At 38.8% G+C, this 19,506-nt stretch overlaps 1 protein-coding gene across 8 annotated transcripts in view; it reads right to left on the reverse strand.

Moving 5' to 3' along the window:
• Positions 1-19,506, reverse strand: part of NCK1 (NCK adaptor protein 1) — a 92,548-nt gene that overhangs the window by 20,589 nt on the left and 52,453 nt on the right. For 4 of the 8 annotated variants that reach the window (XM_073023591.1, XM_073023593.1, XM_073023592.1 and 1 more), the window contains 2 exons: positions 18,404-18,494; positions 723-966 (listed from right to left, as the gene is read on the reverse strand). In XM_073023591.1, coding sequence (XP_072879692.1) covers positions 723-948 — 226 coding nt within the window. In that variant the 5' untranslated portion in view covers positions 949-966; positions 18,404-18,494. The remainder of the gene's footprint in view (positions 1-722; positions 967-18,403; positions 18,495-19,506) is intronic. The other 4 variants (XM_008009024.3, XM_008009021.3, XM_038002834.2 and 1 more) reach the window with 1 other exon arrangement.

A 19,506-nucleotide genomic window follows, 5' to 3' on the forward strand; every position in this document is an offset into this window, starting at 1 on the left:
TGAACACCAAAAATGAAATTCTGTCCCTCCCAATTCCTTCCTGTCAGCTAAGGAGAGTTTAATTTTTTATTTTACTTTTTTAAAGAAGAGGCCATTCCTTGCCCATGCATATTTCCTTCCTATCAGCTTAGCCAAGTCCAGTGTGAAGTGGGCTCCACTGTCTCAGGCCCTAAGGGAGGGCCAGTAAAAATAAAAAACAACAACTTTGGAGAAATAAAGACAGGGAAAAAGAGAAACAAAATAGAAAAGAGCTCTGTAGGTGCTAATGTACAGTAATGATCCACAGTTCTCTTATCAAATAGAAAAACAAAATGGTGGGTTTTAAGTGAAGTTCAAAACATAAAGTCATTAGATGTTAAAATTCATTATGTGCCATGTACATAAGTTGCCTTGGTGCCAAAGAGGCAATTCTGCCTATAAGTCTAAACTCCAACAGTCATTCATGGTCCAAAGAGCCCCTGCTAGAAGGTGAGAGTTAGTTCTACTCATTGGCACTACTCTGCCTTGACTTGAAGCGTGGGCCTAGATTTACAGAAACTGCATGTTAACACTTATGACCTTCACTGGTCTTCTGCATTGAACACCCGCTATGAGTCAAACTTACCTAGTCCTTGCCTTTTCAAGTCAATTATGCACACTGCTGTCAGAATTATGTACAAAGAACTAAGTTCCAGGTTTCATTTAAAACAAAGCTGCTTTTCTTTTAATAAAAAATATCTTACCTAAGGTATCCTTTAGGTTTTTTACAATAGATGCTTTCCGAGCGCTATTTTTCCTTTCCACATAGTTAGAAGGCACAAAACCTGTTTTATTCATGGAATTTCGAACTCGCCACCAGGACTTGGAATCATCCAGAAGCCATAATCTCTCATTTTTCTTGATATCCAACTCTTGTTCTTGTTGGGCCACATAATCAAATTTGGCTACTACCACCACTTCTTCTGCCATCTTTCAGCAGCTTCAGCACTGTAAACACATGGAAAATATTTTTATGTAAGGTTGAAGTAGTATTAGTTCACATGCTTTTCAAAAGAGACATACCTAAAAATCTAAAGACATAAAGATGAAAAGTAAAAAACATGGAATAAAATACATGAGGCAAATACTAACTTAAAGAGACTGGTGTGGCCATGCACGGTGGCTCATGCCCGTAATCCCAGGACTTTGGGAGGCCAAGGCAGGCAGATCACTTGAGGTCGAGTTTGAGACCAGCTTGGCCAACATGGTGAAACCCCATCTGTACTAAAATACAAAAATTAGCTGTGCATGATGGTGCACGCCCACAGTCCCAGCTACTCAGGAGGCTGAGGCATGGGAATCGCTTGAATCTGGGAGGCGAAGGTTGCAGTGAGTCAAGATCGCACCACTGCACTCCAGCCTGGTAGCAGAGGGAGAATCTGCTCAATCAATCAACCAACCAATCAATAAAGAGACTGCTGTTGCTCTATTAGTATCAAACAAAACTTTAAGGGCAAAAACTATTACTAGCAAAAAAGTTCACTACCCAATGAAAAATATTCTACTCAATGTATGTAATATCTAAACTTTTATGTACCTAACAAGATAGTTCCAAAATATGTTGAGAGAACCACAAGGAGAAACTGACAAACCCATTACCACAGAAGACAATTTTTAACATATTATCAGAGTAATAAAACAATCAAAGAAATAAAAACAGCCGGGCCTGGTGGCTCACACCTGTAATCCCAGCACTTTGGGAGGCCAAGGGGGGTGGATTACCTGAGGTCAGGAATTCAAGACTAGCCTGGCCAACATGGTGAAACCCCATCTCTACTAAAGATACAAAAAATTAGCTGGGCATGGTGGCGGACACCTGTAATCTCAGCTACTTGGGAGGCTGAGGCAGGAGAATCCCTTGAACCCAGGAGGCAGAGGTTGCAGTTAGCTGAGATCGTGTCACTGCACTCCAGGCCTGGGCGACAGAGCCAAACTCAGTCTGAAAAAACTAACTAACTAACTAACTGACTAACTAACTAACTAACTAAATAAATAAATAAATACACTATTAAGGCTAGAGAAGAACCGATATCACAACCAGTAAGTCTGATTTACAGACTTACTGGTTAATATACAGAATATTGCTTCCAAACAGAATACAATGAAATACATACAAAAATTAATCAAATGCCAGGCTATAAAGAATGTCTCAACGTTCATGTAACTGGTATCCTACAACCACATTCTCCAACAACCATAACAAAAAGATAACTTTTGAAATACCACATGTTTGGAAACTTCTAAAAACTAATGAATCTAAGAAGAAATCATATTGAATTTTAAAAATACTTAGAAGTAAATAATTTTAAAAACTATACATCTAACCCTGTGGTATGCAGCAAGAGGAGTGTATATAGACAGATTTTCAGTTTTAAATAGTAACATTAAAAAATTAAAAGAGTGGCCGGGCGCAGTGGCTCATGCCTGTAATCCCAGCACTTTGGGAGGCCGAGGTGGGTGGATCACAAGGTGAGGAGATTGACACCATCCTGGCTAACACGGTGAAACCCTGTCTCTACTAAAAATACAAAAAAAATTAGCCGGGTGTGATGGCAGGTGCCTGTAGACCCAGCTACTTGGGAGGCTGAGGCAGGAGAATGGTTTGAACCCAGGAGGCGGGGCTTGCAGTGAGCCAAGATCGCGCCACTGCACTCCAGCCTGGGCAGCAGAGCGAGACTCCGTCTCAAAAAATAATAATAAAAATAAAATAAAAAAACAAAATTAAAAAAGAGCTAAAAATAAATTAATGAACTGCGTATCTATCTTAAGCAGTTAGAAAAGTTAAAGAAACATTAGAAAAACAAATCCAACTAGAAAATGAGCAAAAAAACACAAAGAGCCATTCACTGAAGATTTACAGATGGCAAATAAGCAGATGAAAAGGTAATCACCATCATTAGGTATTAAGGAAATGCAAATTAAAACCACATTGAGATGTCACTACACACGCTTGTCAGAATGGCTAAGAGTGGTAATACCAAATGCTGACAAGGGTAAGCTGAAATTGGATCACTCATACACTGCCGATGAGAATGTAAAATGGTACAGATACTCTGTAAAATTGTCTAACAGCTTCTCGTAAAACTAAACATGCAACTACCATATAACCCAGCAACTGTACTCCTGGGTATTTATCCCAGAGAAATGAAGACTTATGTTTACATTTTACATGAATGTTAACAGCAACTTTATTTCTAACAGTCAAACACCAGAAACCACCCAGATGTCCTTCAACAGGCAAATAATTAAACTGGTACGTTCATACCAAAAAGAAATAACTGATGCACAAAACCTGAATGAATTTCCAGGGAATTATAATTGCTCAGTGAAAAAAGCCAATCTCAAAGGTTAACTATATGACTCCATTTATATAAAACCCTCAAAATGACAAAATATGGAAATTAGAAACAGATTAGTAGTTGCCAGGGTTAACGGGGTGGCGGGAACAGGAGGGAAGTAAGTACGGCTATAAAAGGGCAACATGAAGAAATTTTGTAATATTCTTGTGATACTGTACTATACTTCTGCCAGATGTATTACCACTGGAGGAAAACATACACTGGATTTCGCAATAAGTTCTAAAGTTTTTCAGAATTGCATGTGGATCTATAATGATCTCAAAATAAAAAGTTTTATTAAAGTAAAAACTGAAAGAGAAAACACAAATAGTCAAAAAGTATTCAAAATATCCTGAATATCTTTATAATTAAAGAAATGAAAACTAAACTGAAATACCATACTTTATCAGGGTAACAAAAGTATCACCAATATTATCTAGTGCTCCCCAGAATGTACAAAAATAGCAGTCTACATTACTGGTATAATAACTAAAAATTTATATAATGCTTTTAAGTTTTTTAGTTATGGCACTTTTCAACATATATAGAAGAGAGCAATAGTATAATGAACCCTATACCTATCACCCAACTTTATCAATATTATGACTTGTGGTTGGTTCAGCTATCCCCCTAATTTTTGGTGGGGGAACTGGAATCCCATGATTTCATTAAGTACTAACAGATTAAAAACCCATACCCCTTGAAAATGAACAAATCAAGGGCTCTTGACCTTTTCCCCTTTCTAACTCATTTATGCCAGAGATTGCAATTTTTGTGTGTGTGTGAAAAATCAGACCTTGGTAATGACTTTGAGTGGGATATAAATAACTCTCACAAGCTTAGCGTTCCAATAATGGAACACTAGGCATAAATGGGTTAAGCCATGGACCTCCCCTCCTCCTGCCTTCCAGCAGTGTGGTGAAACACAGAACCTCTACTCACAATGTTTCTGATGCATAAAAATACACAAGATTGCAAATAAGTCAATTATACTAAAATTAAATTATCAGTATATTTTCCAAAGCTCATTTTGAAAAGGTGTTTCTTTATTAAGAACTCCTGCAACACTTACTTCATCTAATGCTAATATTCAATTTTTGCTGAGTGTATTTTTTTAAACATTTGTTACAGTTGGTGTGAACTGGGATCCAAACTAAGTTGATATACTGTACTTAAGCTGATATGTTTTAAGTCTCTGACACCATTCTCTTTCCCCACTCTATGTCATTTATTTAAGAAGCTGGCTTCATTTGTCCTGTAGCATTTCTCACATCGTGAGTTTGGCTAATGTGTATTTTCATAGTGTTCCTCTATCCCTCTATCCCCTATAAACTCGTAATTATTTCTAGAGGCTTTGCTTTTTCTAAGTCGTTTTGTCATTGTTGCAAGAATAATTCGTAAGTATTCTTGTGTACTTCTTACTGCCATTTATTAGTAGGCACATTATGTCTGCCTGAACCGTTTTCTGTGATGTTAAGACTGAATGGTAGATTTGTAGCACTGAACTGATTTATCCATTATAAAGTTCCCCCATCAAACCTCTACCCAATGGTTTTACCTACCACTGATCACTGCCTAGATCAACTATTTCAAAAATGATGATACGCTAGCTCTACCTGCTTTCAGAAACTGTGATTATTCTCGAAGAAAAATTTTGCCTAATTGTTCTATTACCTTAAGACATACAACCTTACAGAAAAGGTAGAATACATACTTCTGTGTGGTTATGACACCAACTGCACGTAGAGTTAAGCTCACTAGTTTCCATTTTTTGAAGATCACTTTATTTTCCCTTTTTAAAATATAATTGTTTCGTAATTATGTAAAACATTTGGATGGTTCTAAAAGCTAAACTATCAAGCAAGGTAGATGTTTAAATATCAAACATGTTTCAACATTATGTTTAATAGTGTTTATATTAATGTTTAAACATTAAATATGTTTAAATATCAAACATATTTAAAATACTTAGAGGTCTTCTTCCATACCTTCTCTTATCGCTCCCCTCTCCCATCCACCCAACTGGACAGTCATTTATTTGTTTTGGTTTATGTTTCTATTTTTTTAAGAAAATATTTTAAGGAAAGTATTCAAGAAAAATATATAAGAAAATTAAAAATTCTAATTTTTATCTACCCCCACAACAAAACACACACACACACGCACACAGGTGCGCATGCACACGCATACACACAGGCATAGACTATACTGTCTGAATCTTTTCATTTTTAGTTTAACTATATATCCTTAAGATCATTCCACAGCAGCATATGAGACTTCCTTTACTAATATATCTACTGCTTCTAACAATTGCAGAGTGCTTCATCATTATGTAAATAGCACTTTCTTCAACTAGACCTTACTGAAGGTTAATGGGTTGTTTCTAATTTTCTGGGATTAAACAATGCTGCAATGAACAGCCTCATATATGTGTCATTTTGATTTTCTGTTAGTGTACCTTTGGGTTGGAATCATAGAAGAATGCTGAGTTATAGCTAAGGTTTGTATAGTTTTGTGAGATATTGCTAAATTCTGTATTCATAAACTATTTTTGAAAATTCCTAATACATCAGTGATTATTTCCCCACAGCCTTGCCAACAAACTATGTTGTCAATCTTTTGGATTTTTGCCAATCTAATAGGGGAGAAATAGTGTTTCAGAGTTGTAATTTGTATTTCTCTTATTACAGTGATATGTTTTCCTATATTTAAGGGATATTTACTTTTGTCTGTGTGAACTACTTGTTCATATCTTTCCCCTATATCCTAGAATAATGACTCCAACTCCATAAAGTTCCTTACCTGAAAAGGTTCCACACAGCCAGAATTTACCATTTGTTCCAGCCAAAATCTGGTGATAGGCAGATTGGTTGCCTGAACCCCCATTTAGAGCAGTTACCTTAGAAAGCTTGAAATTATAAATCCTTTCTCTGCCCCTTTGTGACATAAATCTTCTACCATCGAGAACTATCTTCTCAAGGACCTGAGAACTATCTCTTTGAAATGCAAACAATCAAAAAGATAACTTTCACTTTTGTTCCCAGTCCCTGGTGAGTGGTGGGCCTAATTTGCATCACTGCCTCCTGTCATAAATACAAGTTTGTTTCTCTTCCAGATAAATACCAATAACAAACCCGGATTGCCTACTCACATGGACCACCTACTCCCCTTAAAAACCACTCACTGGTCGGGCATAGTGGCTCACTCCTGTAATCCCAGCACTTTGGGAGGCCGAGGCGGGCAGATCACGAGGTCAGGAGATTGAGACCATCCTGGCCAACATGGTGAAATCCAGTCTCTACTAAAATACAAAAAAATTAGCCAGGTGTGGTGGTGTGTGCCTGTAGTCCCAGCTACTCAGGAGGCTGAGGCAGGGGAATCGCTTGAACCTGGGAGGCAGAGATTGCAGTGAGCTGAGATCACGCTACTGCACTCCAGCCTAGCGACAGAGACAGACTCCATATCAAAACAAAAACAAAAACAAAACAAAAAAATCACCTTTCTTTTCCTTAGCAGTGTCTTTCCCTTAGTACACTCAACCTTTAAAAAGTCTCTTCCCCTTTTGTTTTGGCCAAAGTGAGTTGAGTTCACACTGGACTCTCTTCCCTACTGCAGTAGTTACTTAATAAAATCTATCCTTACCATTTTAACTAGTGTCCAGTTTACCTTTGACATCTTTAATTCTAGTTATGGACCAACATAAGTACTGGGCTCTCCCAAATTGGAAATGCATGGAATATCCAAAGAAGCATCACAAAGGCATTAAGAAATGAAGTACAATATAAACACCACTGAAGCCCCACGCATCCCTCCATAAAGCAAAGATGCAAACACCACAGCAAAAGTTTAGAAAATGAAACCACTATTGGAACTACTGCCCACAGTTCCTCTGCTTCCTAGATCCTATGTCTTACTTCTTGCTTTACCCTTCGTTTTGCTGGAGCACGTCCTCTAGTTGTTTCCTGAGTTAAGAATATATTGGAATTAAATTTTTTTAGAATGTGTATCTGAAAATGATTTTGTTCTCTCATACATGATTGGTAGTTTGGCTATCTATATACAGGGGACTTATTGTTTAATAGGTACAGAGTTTAAGTTCTGCAAGATGAAGATTATTCTAGAAATAGATGGTTGTACAACAATGTGAATGTACTTAATGCCAGTATTTTCAGCCAGGTGAACCAGGAAAAGGAGTCATACTGGATTAAGGTCCATCCTAACGACCTCATTTTACCTCAGTTACCTCTTTGAAGACACTATATCCAAATATAGTCACATTATGAACTACTAGGGGTTAGGACTTCAATGTGTGAATTTTTGAAGGGACAAAATTCAGTTCATAACATTTGTTTTTACAATTTTTTAGAAATTTAAAAATATGATTACAATAAACTGTAAGGCCATTTATGCGTAATTCCCATATAGTACAGTAAGAATTAGATTAAGGTACTTACATGTTAATTATGATATTAAATTCATTATGTTACATGTTTTCATAATTGGTGGTTTATATCTAATTTGCCCATAATTTGGCAAGATTATTTATTGCTCTTACTTTTGCAGTCACATAATGGCTTCTTTCTTTTGATAAAATGTAATAATCTTCAGATTATAGGATGATACTGATCTTGGATCAGTTTATTATAGTTCAGAGGGGTAATAAAAGTAATATTTTGTAATGTCTAACAAAATAATCATATAGAGAGTAATGTCATATATCTAAGACATAAGTTTGTTGAAGAAACAGAATTATAGTTGAGGTTTTTTTAAGAGCAAACTTTTTGCCTATCTTTCTTTATTCTCATTCCTTGGCTCTGTCTCCTAGTCTCTACTAACCACTCAGTAAACATTTGTTGAGTGAATAAGTGAATGAATTGTGGTATGCACAGTACTTTTGCCTTTGTCATTGTTTTGTGCCTTCTCATACTGGGGATGATTTCAAAGTGATATTTCCAAAAGTCGACAGAATTAGATGGAATTTTATTTGACGTACACTGTTTTAGAAAAAAAAAAAACCCTAATTTTTAAGTAGCCTTTATTTCTGACTAGCCTGTAATTTTTTGTTTTCCCAGTGGAGGAATCTGTTTCATCAGTTGTTTCATTAGTAAGAGTATTTGCCAATAAAAATTACTTGATGAGATACTAAGGTTTAAAAAGTTGAAGAGAATAAAATCATCTTATGAATTGCCTTGTCTTTTTGCATTACCTACAGCATATCCAAGTTAGTTAATCGGGGACTTTTTCCCCCCTTCATTGTTTACTGCAAGATCTGTACCCCAACCAAACTTCCGGACTTAGTCACTTGGGTATTGTTACTTAGCTGATTCTTATCAGAAGCAGGAAATTGTCAAGTTATGTGTTAAAGTACAACAGAATCCAAAACTGAACAAGAGATTTCCCTTTAGAATTTTATTTTATTGCTAGCTGGTTCCTTACCTTTTCCTTAGAGTATAACTACTGACTTGCCAAAAAAGGTCCTATTTATCATGACCTATATACACAGCAAACAGTATCCTTCCTCAGAGTTTACACATCATACACAATATGACTGACTAAATGATTTGACTAACTTGGTGTCATTAATATATAGCTATACCTACAGAATTTATAAAAGTAGCTTGGGAAAGAACATGTTTTGTCTAGCATTATTCATGTATTTACATTAGCAGTTCTCTAAGGGTTACTAAAATGGATCTCTTAAGGAGTCTATGGAGCCAAAACTATTTTCATAATACTAGGATGTTAATTTCCTTTTTCACTGGAGATTCCAGAGGCTACATGAAATTCAATTACATTGTCAGTATTTGTAAGATCTGCAAAACTCTGTCAATATATATTGAGGAATGATACATAATAGATGGATAAAAATAGGGCCATATTTTTTTTGCTGTTTATTTTACATACAGTGACATTTATACTGTTTGGTGTGAATAAAATTTGACAAACACAAGAGTTATGTAATCGCCGCCATAATCTAAATAAGAACAGTTCTATCACTCCCTCTCAACAAAAAAAAAAAGAATTGCTTCTTGCTTTGTATTCAAACCCATCCCCAACCATTAGTTTGTGACAACTATTGATCTATTTTCTGTCCCTATGTAGTTTTGCTTTTTCCAGAATGTTTTATGTAGCTGCTGAGTCTGGCTTTTCCAGTTAACATAATGTATTTGCTTCATTTGTGTTGTTGTGTAAATCAGTACTTCATTCCTTTTTAGCACTGAGTAGTCCATTGTATGGATCAACCATCATTTATTTAATGAGAACTTTATAAATTTCAAGAAAAACTAAGTTAAACAAGAAAAGAAATTTAATCATATGAGGTAAGCCAGTAATAAACAATACTCACATGGTTACATGGTCATTAATGAAAACACTGAATATATATCATTTTATCAAGAAAATGAGGCCAAGAAAGGTTACATGAATTAATACAGCTTGCCTTCAGTATCTAAGGCAGGACTGTCCAATATTTTGGCTTTCCTGGGCCACATTGGAAGAACTGTCTTGGGTCACACATAACATACACTAAACTAACGACAGCTGATGAGCTTAAAATAATCACCAAAAAATCTCATCATGTTTTAAGAACGTTTATGACTTTGTGTTGGGCTGCATTCAAAGCCATCCTGGGCTGCATGCAGCCCACAGGCCACAGGTTGGGTAAGCTTAATCTAAGGGAAATCAGTTACAGTTTCCTCCTCTTCAATACCAAAATCCAGAGATGCTTAAGTCTCTTATATGAAAATGGCCTAGTATTTGTACATAACCTATGCACAACCTCCTGTATACGTTGTCATCTCTAGATTGCTTATAATACTTAATATAATAAAATGTGAATCGTTGTTTCACTGTACTGGGTTTTTTGTTTGTATATTTTAATTAGCGTTTTTTTTCCAGAATGTTTACTTGTGGTTGGCTGAATCTGTGGATGCAGAACCCAGATATATGGAGGGCTGACTGTATCTTCATTTATCTTAATAGAAATGAACTAAAAGATAATATATATATATATTATTTAGACACATATCTGTGTCCGGAATTGGTGGGTTCTTGGTCTCACTGACTTCAAGAATGAAACCACGGACCCTCACGGTGAGTATTTTTTTATTTTATTTTATATTTTTTTTGAGACGGAGTCTGGCTCTCACCCGGGCTGGAGTGCTGTAGCATGATCTTGGCTCACTGCAAGCTCCGCCTCCGGGATTCACCGCCATTCTCCTGCCTCAGCCTCCTGAGTAGCTGGGACCACAGGCACCTGCCACCACGCCTGGCTAATTTTTTGTATTTTTAGCAGAGATGGGGTTTCACCATGTTATCCAGGATGGTCTGGATCTCCTAATCTCGTGATCCGCCCACCTCGGCCTCCTAAGTGTTACAGTTCTTAAAGGTGGTATGTCCAGAGTTTGTTCCTTCAGGCGTTCAGATGTGTCTGGAGCTTCTTCCTTCTGGTGGGTTCATGGTCTTCCTGACAGCAATGAAGCTGCAGACCGTCCTGGTGAGTGTTAACAGCTCATAAAAGCAGCATGGACCCAAAGAGTGAGCAGCAGCAAGATTTACTGCAAAGAGGGAAAGAACAAAGCTTCCACAATGTGGAAGAGAACCCGGTTGCCCCTGCTGGCTCAGGGAGCCTGCTTTTATTTCCTTATCTGACCACCCCACCACCCCCCAACCACATCCTGCTGATCGGTCCATTTTACAGAGAGTTGACTGGTCTATTTTACAGAGAGTTGATTGGTCCGTTTTGACAGAATGCTGAGTGGTCCGTTTTGACAGAGTGCTGATTGGTGCATTTACAATCCTTGAGCTAGACACAGTGCTAGACAGAAAAGTTCCGCAAGTCCCCACTAGGTTAGCTGGACTCAGAGTTAGCTAGACACAGAGTACCAATTGGTGTATTTACAAACCCTGAGCTAGACACAGAGTGCTGATTTGTGCGTTTACAATCCTTGAGCTAGACACAGAGAGCTGCTTGGTGTATTTATGATCCTCTAGCTAGACGTAAAAGTTCTCCAAGTCCCCACCAGATTAGCTAGATACAGACTGCTGACTGGTGCACATACAATCCTCCCACTAGATACAAAGGTTCTCCAAGTCCCCAACCGGCTCAGGAGCCCAGCTGGCTTCACCTAGTGGATCCTGCACCGGGGCTGCAGGCAGAGCTGCCAGCCAGTCCCAAGCCGTGCCTGCACTCCTCAGCCCTTGGGCTGTCGATAGGACTGAGCTCCACGGAGCTGGGGGCGGCGCCCGTTGGGGAGGCTCTGGCCTAGCGGGAGCCCACAGCAGGGGCGGAGCTCAGACAGGGCGGGATGCAAGTCCCGGGCCCTGCCCCCTGGGGAGGCAGCTAAGGCCCAGCAAGAATTTGAGTGCAGCACCGGCAGGCGACACTGCTGGGAAATGCGGCGCAACCTCTGCAGCTGCTGGCCCGGGTGCTAAGCCCCTTACTGCCCTGGGCCGGCGGAGCCCGCTGCTCCGAGTGCGGGGCCCACTGAGCCCGCGCCCGCCAGAATTCGCCCTGGCCTGTGAGCGCCACGCGCGCAGCCCGGGTTCCCGCCCGCGCCTCTTCCTCCACACCTCCTGGCAAGCAGAGGGAGGCAGCTCTGCCTCCGCTAGCCCAGAGAAGGGCTTCCACAGTGCCGTGGAGGGCTGAAGGGGGGGCCAAAGGGCTCCTCAAGCGCCGCCAGAGTGGACGCCGAGGTTGAGGAGGTGCTGAGAGTGAGGGCTGCTAGCACATTGTCAACTCTCATATCTATAAAGAATATCAGAAGAAACAGCTTTAAAAAATTGAAAGCGATTACCCATTGAGTCAAGGCAGAGGATAAACAAGGGGGAGAACAAAGAAACGCTATTTTTGTTATAGCTATGTCTGTGGCACTATTTGGGACTTTATGTTCATATACTACTTTGATAATTTTTAAAAATAATGTAGAAAATCTCAATGACTCCTTAAAAATCAAAATTAAGTCAATGAAAATTAAGCTACTTTTAAGCTATACCAGCATCCATTCTCTCTTCTTTTTGTAACAATATCTCAACTTTCTTCTGATTAACTATTCTCCACAACCCCATCCCCCAATTCTATTTCTAAATTATTCAGGTAGAGTTCCATCAACTCAAGAGTAGAATATGCAACTCACCGCATGATCAATCAGAATGTTAAATTCCCTTATTCTTGTGACTAATTCAAGAATGAACTTAAAACCCAAGTTATTCACTCAGAAAGACTCCTGGGATGTCTGTAGGAGCTACTGGAAAGATACTCTCTTTTCCCAATGGCCTTAACTTGACAGCATGAAAACTTCAGAGTAGATGTCACCATGTAAAACCTGACAATGAAGCTGAGAGGATTAAATTCCATTTTTTGAGCCCCGAGTCTAGTAAATTCTCAATCCAGATTCTATGTGAAGTTTTCATTATGTAAACCAAAAATTACCTGCCTGCTAAAACAAAACAAATAAGGAAAATATACAGAACAATAGGCACCTGGACTGAAGAGTATCAAATTTAAAAGAGACAAAAAAAAAAAAAAAAAAAAAAAAAAAACCTCTGTATGAAAGATTCCAGATGGAGAAAAATGAACAAAAGGATAAAAACGTCAGAGGGAGAATTAAGGAAACCCTAACACTAGCAATAACAGACATTCCCAGTTTTACAACATGTATGTCTACATTTTGGATTGGGCTTAATGAAAGCTAAGAATGAATGCTATATGGAGCTTATAAACAACCAAACTACTGATTTTACTATATTTACTAGTTATTTTTGAGGTCCTACTAATATGTGCCAGGTACAGTATGAGCTATATAGCTTACAAAGCTAAATCAAGTATAGTGTCTATCCTGGAAAAGCTTTCAGGCTTGTGGGAAAAGTTCTGTATTCCTTGCTAATATTATTTTATCTATACTGCTGACTGACTTTAAACTTATCCTGATTCCATCAGCATCAAAAACTATGCCAACTGCACATTTGTAAATTAGGTCCAATGTGCAGCTACCTGTTCATACATTTAGCCAACTCTGGCTGGATCAATAAAACTACCCATCTTTTCACTTTATAAACTCTTAGCTCCCAGAATCCTCCATATAAACAATTTATTTTTAAATGTAATGTAAAAACAAATGGCCTGCCTTGAACTCTAAAGGTGTAAAGAACAAAAAGAATAATGATCCTGGGGACAGGCCAGGTGTCAGGTATAAAACAAGACAGATCCAGAGAAGCAGCATAAGAAATTTATACCCACTGGTTTTAAGATACAGACTGTGGATTCTGGTTTTATTCTCCTCACAAAGGGTGATGCCAAAAAGGGAAGCACTAATATTGGGGGAGAGCTTACTGATGTATTTGTCATCCATTGTGAAGGTTCTGGGAATTACCTTCCTGAGGCATGGAAGCAGAGATTTTATTCAACCTAAACCACCTCTAACTCGTAAGTGCTGTGGGAAAGAACTGTTATAAATAAAGAAACATGACGGTTTACCTAAGGAGAACTGACCTAAGTAACTCGACCCTCAAAAATAAAACAGGAGTCACAAACTAGAAACCAGAGGCATGACGGGAAAAGTGTAAGAGATGACCTATCTTTTATTTCCCTTTTACTATTATCTCTAAATTGCTTCCATATTTGGTTACATGGGCTGTAAGGTAGAGGGCACTAGGAAGACTGTCTAGATTCTCCAATTTTCCAAAAGCTGGAGAAAACTCCCCAAAGGATTGTGAAGGTTAAAACAACTTTAAAGACGCAAAGTAAAATATAGTCTCTGAGATACGATTCAAGGAAAAAATGAGAATAGGAACCAGACCAAGCCTGAGAAAGATCTATGAGGCTTAACATAGACAGGGGTGTCCAATCTTTTGGTTTCCCTGGATCACACTGGAAGAAGAATTATCTTGGGCCACACATAAAATACACTAATGATAGCTGATTCGAGGGGGGGAAAAAAGGCTCATAATATTTTAAGGAAGTTTACAAATTTGTGTTGGGCCACATTCAAAGCTGTCATGGGCCGCATGCTGCCCATAGGTTGGACAAGCTTGACATAGAACATGTCACATCGTTCTCACATAAACTGAAGCAATGCTCCACAGGTGCCTGCAAACTGTTGATTACTGCACACACAGGGACTAATTCATAAGGGAAAATAATTCTTCTGTAACACCCCATCTAGCTCCTTCAGACTATCCCTAAATGTCTCAGTATTATTTGACATTTTATACTATGTTTACCTATTACATATGAATTTACATTTGAAATTACATATGAAATTACAAATGTAGAATTTTTCACCTTAGGCAACTTGTTTATCTTACCCTAGTTTTCAGCCCTGTTTGGCTGCCCCTATAAGCAAAATATGCTTATAATAAATTCAGTTTCCCTCCTAGCCACACACTCGGGTTGTAGCCACTGCTCTGCCATTAGTTATCACTCAGGGCCTGTCATACCAACCTCCCAGAAACTCCATTTCCTTATCTACGACATAAGGGAATTGAACTGGATAATATAAAAAAAGTCTCTTTTACTGTTAAAATTACAATTTCAATTTTTTGAACTAAACAAACTCAGTTTTGTTTTCTAAGTTTTTCATTACATTAAACCCTCATTATTCTGATCCTTCCTCTTCTAATTATCATATTTCAGTGTCACTCCAAGTTATACATATTTCCAAAAGAATATACACAAACCAACACAGAGGACCCTAAGACTATAATTTCCCCATTCTTTACATTATTATTAAGGTTTAGATTGTGTCATCTCTTCTAGTAAGCATATTCATAAAACCTGAATATGCTTACTTCAATGTTCTCTCCAAATCTCATGTTGAAATTTGATCTCCATGTTGGAAGTGGGGCCCAATGGAAGGTGTCTGGGTCGTGGAAGTGGATCCCTCATGAATATATTACTGCCATCCCTCTTGAGTGAGTTTACATACATAAAACCTGTGTTAACCCGAAATATCAGACATATTTAACTTATGACTAATCATAACATTTGAGTATTTTTCATATTAATTGCTGCACTTAATTCCAATTCCCTCTCATGCCTTAAATGAATTTATGTCATTTTTATCATAAAATGGTTTTAGGACTCTACCACTTAGCCCTAGATACGGTTTGGATTTGTGTCTCCATCCAAATCTCATGTCGAATTGTAATCCCCAGGTGACTAGAGATGACTGTGAGATGACTGGATCATGGGAGCAGATTTCTCCCCTTGTTGTTCCGTGATAGTTGTTGTTCCATGATGAGTTATCATGAGACCTGGTTGTTTAAAAGTATTTGGCTAGGCCGGGCACAGTGGCTTACGCCTGTAATCCCAGCACTTTGGGAGGCTGAGGCAGGCAGATCACCTCGGGTCAGGAGTTCAAGACCAGCATGGCCAATGCGGTGAAACCCTGTCTCTACTAATAATATAAAAGTTAGCCAGTTAGCCAGGCATGGTGGTGCACACCTGTAATCCCAGCTACTCGGGAGGCTGAGGCAGGAGAATTGCTTGAACCTGGGAGGCGGAGGTTGCAGTGAGCCAAGATGGCTCCACTGCACTCCAGCCTGGATGACAGAGTGAGATTCCATCTCAAACAAACAAAAAAAAAAAGTAAGTGTTTGGCACCTTCACCTTCACTCTCTTCCTTCTGCTCTGGCCATGCTTCCTATACAGCCTGAGAAAACTGTGAGCCTTTTAAACCTCCTTTCTTTATAAATTACCCAGTCTCATGTAGTTCTTTATAGCAACATAAGAGTAGACTAATACAGCCCTATTAAAGTTTATCATGTCTCCCATTGTCATTTGGCCTATGCATGCCATAAGACCTACTGGAGTTACAGGGAACCAGTACACTCCGTACATTCTCACTTAAAAATCCTGGGTATACAAGAACTTTGCAACTTCTACAATATTATTGCATAGACACACCTTCATACACTTTTCCCTACAATACTTTCTGCTTCTGTGATCTATAATTCAAGAAAAAGTACCACCATAAATCCAGTAGTCTGGATTAGTTAATGCTACTACGTCAACCCCCCACAGACCCAATCATGTCCCTTTTATCTTCTCAATAGGACTCAAATGAATCCATGTATCTCCATTCTCACTACTACTACACCTTAGTAGTAATGCGACCTACTTGATGAAGCCTCCTTAAGGTATGTATTAGTCCGTTTGTGTTGCTACAAAGGAATGCCTGAGGCTAATCTATAAAGAAAAAAGGCTTATTTGGCTCACAATTATCATGGCTAGACAGTTCAAGATTGGGCATCTTCATCTGGTGAGGACCTCAGAAGGCTTCCACTCATGAGAGATGGCAAAGACAAGCCAGCATGTACACAGATCATATGATGAGAGATAAAGCAAGAGAGAGAACGGGGAGGTATCAGGCTCTTTTTAACAACTGGCTCCCACAGGAACTAACATACTGAGAACTCACTTACTTAAGAGGGATGGCAGTAATGTATTCATGAGGGATCCACTCCCACCACCCAAACACCTCCCAACAGGCACTACTTCCAACACGGGGATCAAATTTCAACAGGAGATTTGGAAAGAACATTCAAACCATAGCAAGTGATCTCCCAGTTTCAAGTCCCAGTATCTTCTAGCTGGAAGCATTTAGTTGTCACATTAGGGGGCAAGAAAGATCTGAAACACAAATTCCTCCTATAAATGTTTGCTAACTGAAGATGAAAGCTAAATAAAAGGTCTCAAATGGATTTTGAGTGATAATGAATTTACTATTCTTGAGTTCCTCAAAATTAAGGAGAAAAAGAACTCTTCTAACTCTAATGAAACTTTTAAAAAATGTATTAGAGGATTCTGGGGAGAAAGCAGAGTAGGAAGCAACAAGAATCTCCTCTCTACCTAGACAACAATTGTACTAGTATAATCTGTCTTATGTAAATATTTTGGAACTCTGGAGCACATTGTAAGGCTTGCAATTTCCAGGGAAAGGGTTAGAAATAAACTGCTGTTACTTTTAGTCAATTTCACCTCTTAGTTCAGCAGTGACTACCCATTCCCCAATCCCCAGGCAGACATGCATGTGTTCCACAGCTTTAGGGCAATAAGGCCTGTCCTCCAACTATCAGGTATCTATGCTCTGACAGCTAATTGTGCTTTCTGATTACTGAGATACATACACAGAAGCAGGCAACTACTGATTCACCTCCCTCCCAATAGCTAGAGGCCACTGCTCCCCGCAGCCAGGCTGAAGGGGATTTAAAAGACCAGTGCCTTTTATTTTTCTTTCTTCATTTTTCTCTTTCTCCCTTTTTGGAAGCCAGACATTAAAGGACTTGGACATTCAGAAGCAGCCATATAAACAGGGGAATTTAGAAAATCACTGTGCATGTCCAGGAAAAACCAAAGGCTCAGAAAAGATCTGAGATAGCCTACGACAATCAAAAAACAAAAAGGGCTGGGTGCAGTTGCTCAAACTTGTAATTGCAAGACTTTGAGAGGCCACAGGGGGAGGACTGCTTGAGCCTAGGAGTTCTAGACAAGCTTGGGCAACATAGTGAGACCCTGTCTCTACAAAAAATAAAAAATTAGCCAGGCATAGTGGCACATACTCTAGTCCCAGCTACTCAGGAAGCTGAGGCAGGAGGATCCTTTGAGCCCAGGAGGTCAAGGCTACAGTGAGCCATGATCATGCCACTGCACTCCAGCCTGGGTGACAAAATGAGACTCCCAAAAAACAAAAGCAAGCGCACCAAAAAAAAAAAAAAAACCCAGCAAATCCTGAGGAAAGGAGACAATCTGATTTCCAGAGTTACCACATTAGCAGATTCAAACGTCCAGTTTTCAACAACAAAAAGGGACACAAAGAAATGGGAAAGTATGGCCTATATGAAGGAAAAAAATAAACCAACAGAAAACTTCCCAGAGAAAGATCAGAAGATGGGCCTAACAAACAATGACTTTAAAAAAGCTACCTTAAAGGTATGCAAAGAACTAAAAGAAGACACAGAGAAAGGCAAGCAAACAATGTACAAAGAAAGTAGGAAGATGAGTAAAGAGCTAGAAAACCTCAAAGGAGGCTGCGTGCAGTGGCTCACACCTGTAATCCTTGTATTTTGGGAGGTTGAGGCAGGAGGATCACTTGAGCCCAGGAGTTCAAGACCAGTGTGGTAAACAGCAAGACCCTGCTTCTACAAAAAATAAAAATAAAAATAAAAATTAGCCAAGCATAGCAGCAAAAGTATTTCCAGCTACTCAGGAAACTTAAGTAGGGGGACTGCTTGAGCCCAGGAATTTGAGGCTGCAGTGAGCCCATGAACCATGATCACACAACCAAACTCCAACCTGGGTGACAAACTGAGACCCTGTCTTTTAAAAAAAAAAAAAAAAAAAAAAGAGAGAGGAGGGAAAAAATCTCAAAGGAAACTAAAAAGAAACTGTGCAGCTCCTGAGGGCAATAACTAAAATGGAAAATTCACTGCAGGGATTCAAATAAAGATTTGAGCAGGCAGAAGAAAGAATCAGCAAGTGTGATGATAGGGCAACATAAAAAAAAAAAAAAAGACTGAAGAAAAGTGAACAGAGGCAAACAAACACTGTCAAGAGAACCAACATATACATTATGGGGGTGCCAAAAGAAGAGGGGCAAAGAGATTATTTGAAAAACTAATAGCTACCAGCCTGGCCAAACATGGTGAAACACTATCTCTACTAAAAACAAAAATTAGCCAGGCGTGGTGGCACGTGTCTGTAGTCCCAGCTACTTGGGAGGCTGAGGCAGGAGAATTGCTTGAACCTGGGAGGCGGAGGTTGCAGTGAGCTGAGATCACACCACTGCACTCCAGCCTGGGTGACAGAGCGAGATTTGGTCTCAAAAAAAAAAAAAAAAAGAAAAAATAACAGCTAAAAACTTCCCAAATTTGATGAAGGACATGAATATACATATTCAATAAGCGCAACAGACTCCAAGTAGCATGAATGCAAGGAGACACATAGCAAGACACATTATAATCTATCCAAAAACAAAGAGACTCTTGAAAGGAGTAAGAGTAATCTGTCACATATGAGGGATCCTCAATGATATTATAAGCAGATTTCTCATCAGCAACTCTGAAGGCCAAAACACAGTGGGCTAATACAGTCTAATGGTCTAATGATCTACTAAAGGGGAGAAGAAGAAAAAAAAAAAAAAAACCTGTCAGC

Source organism: Chlorocebus sabaeus, chromosome 15 (assembly GCF_047675955.1).
Source record: "Chlorocebus sabaeus isolate Y175 chromosome 15, mChlSab1.0.hap1, whole genome shotgun sequence".
Classification (NCBI taxonomy): domain Eukaryota; kingdom Metazoa; phylum Chordata; class Mammalia; order Primates; family Cercopithecidae; genus Chlorocebus; species Chlorocebus sabaeus.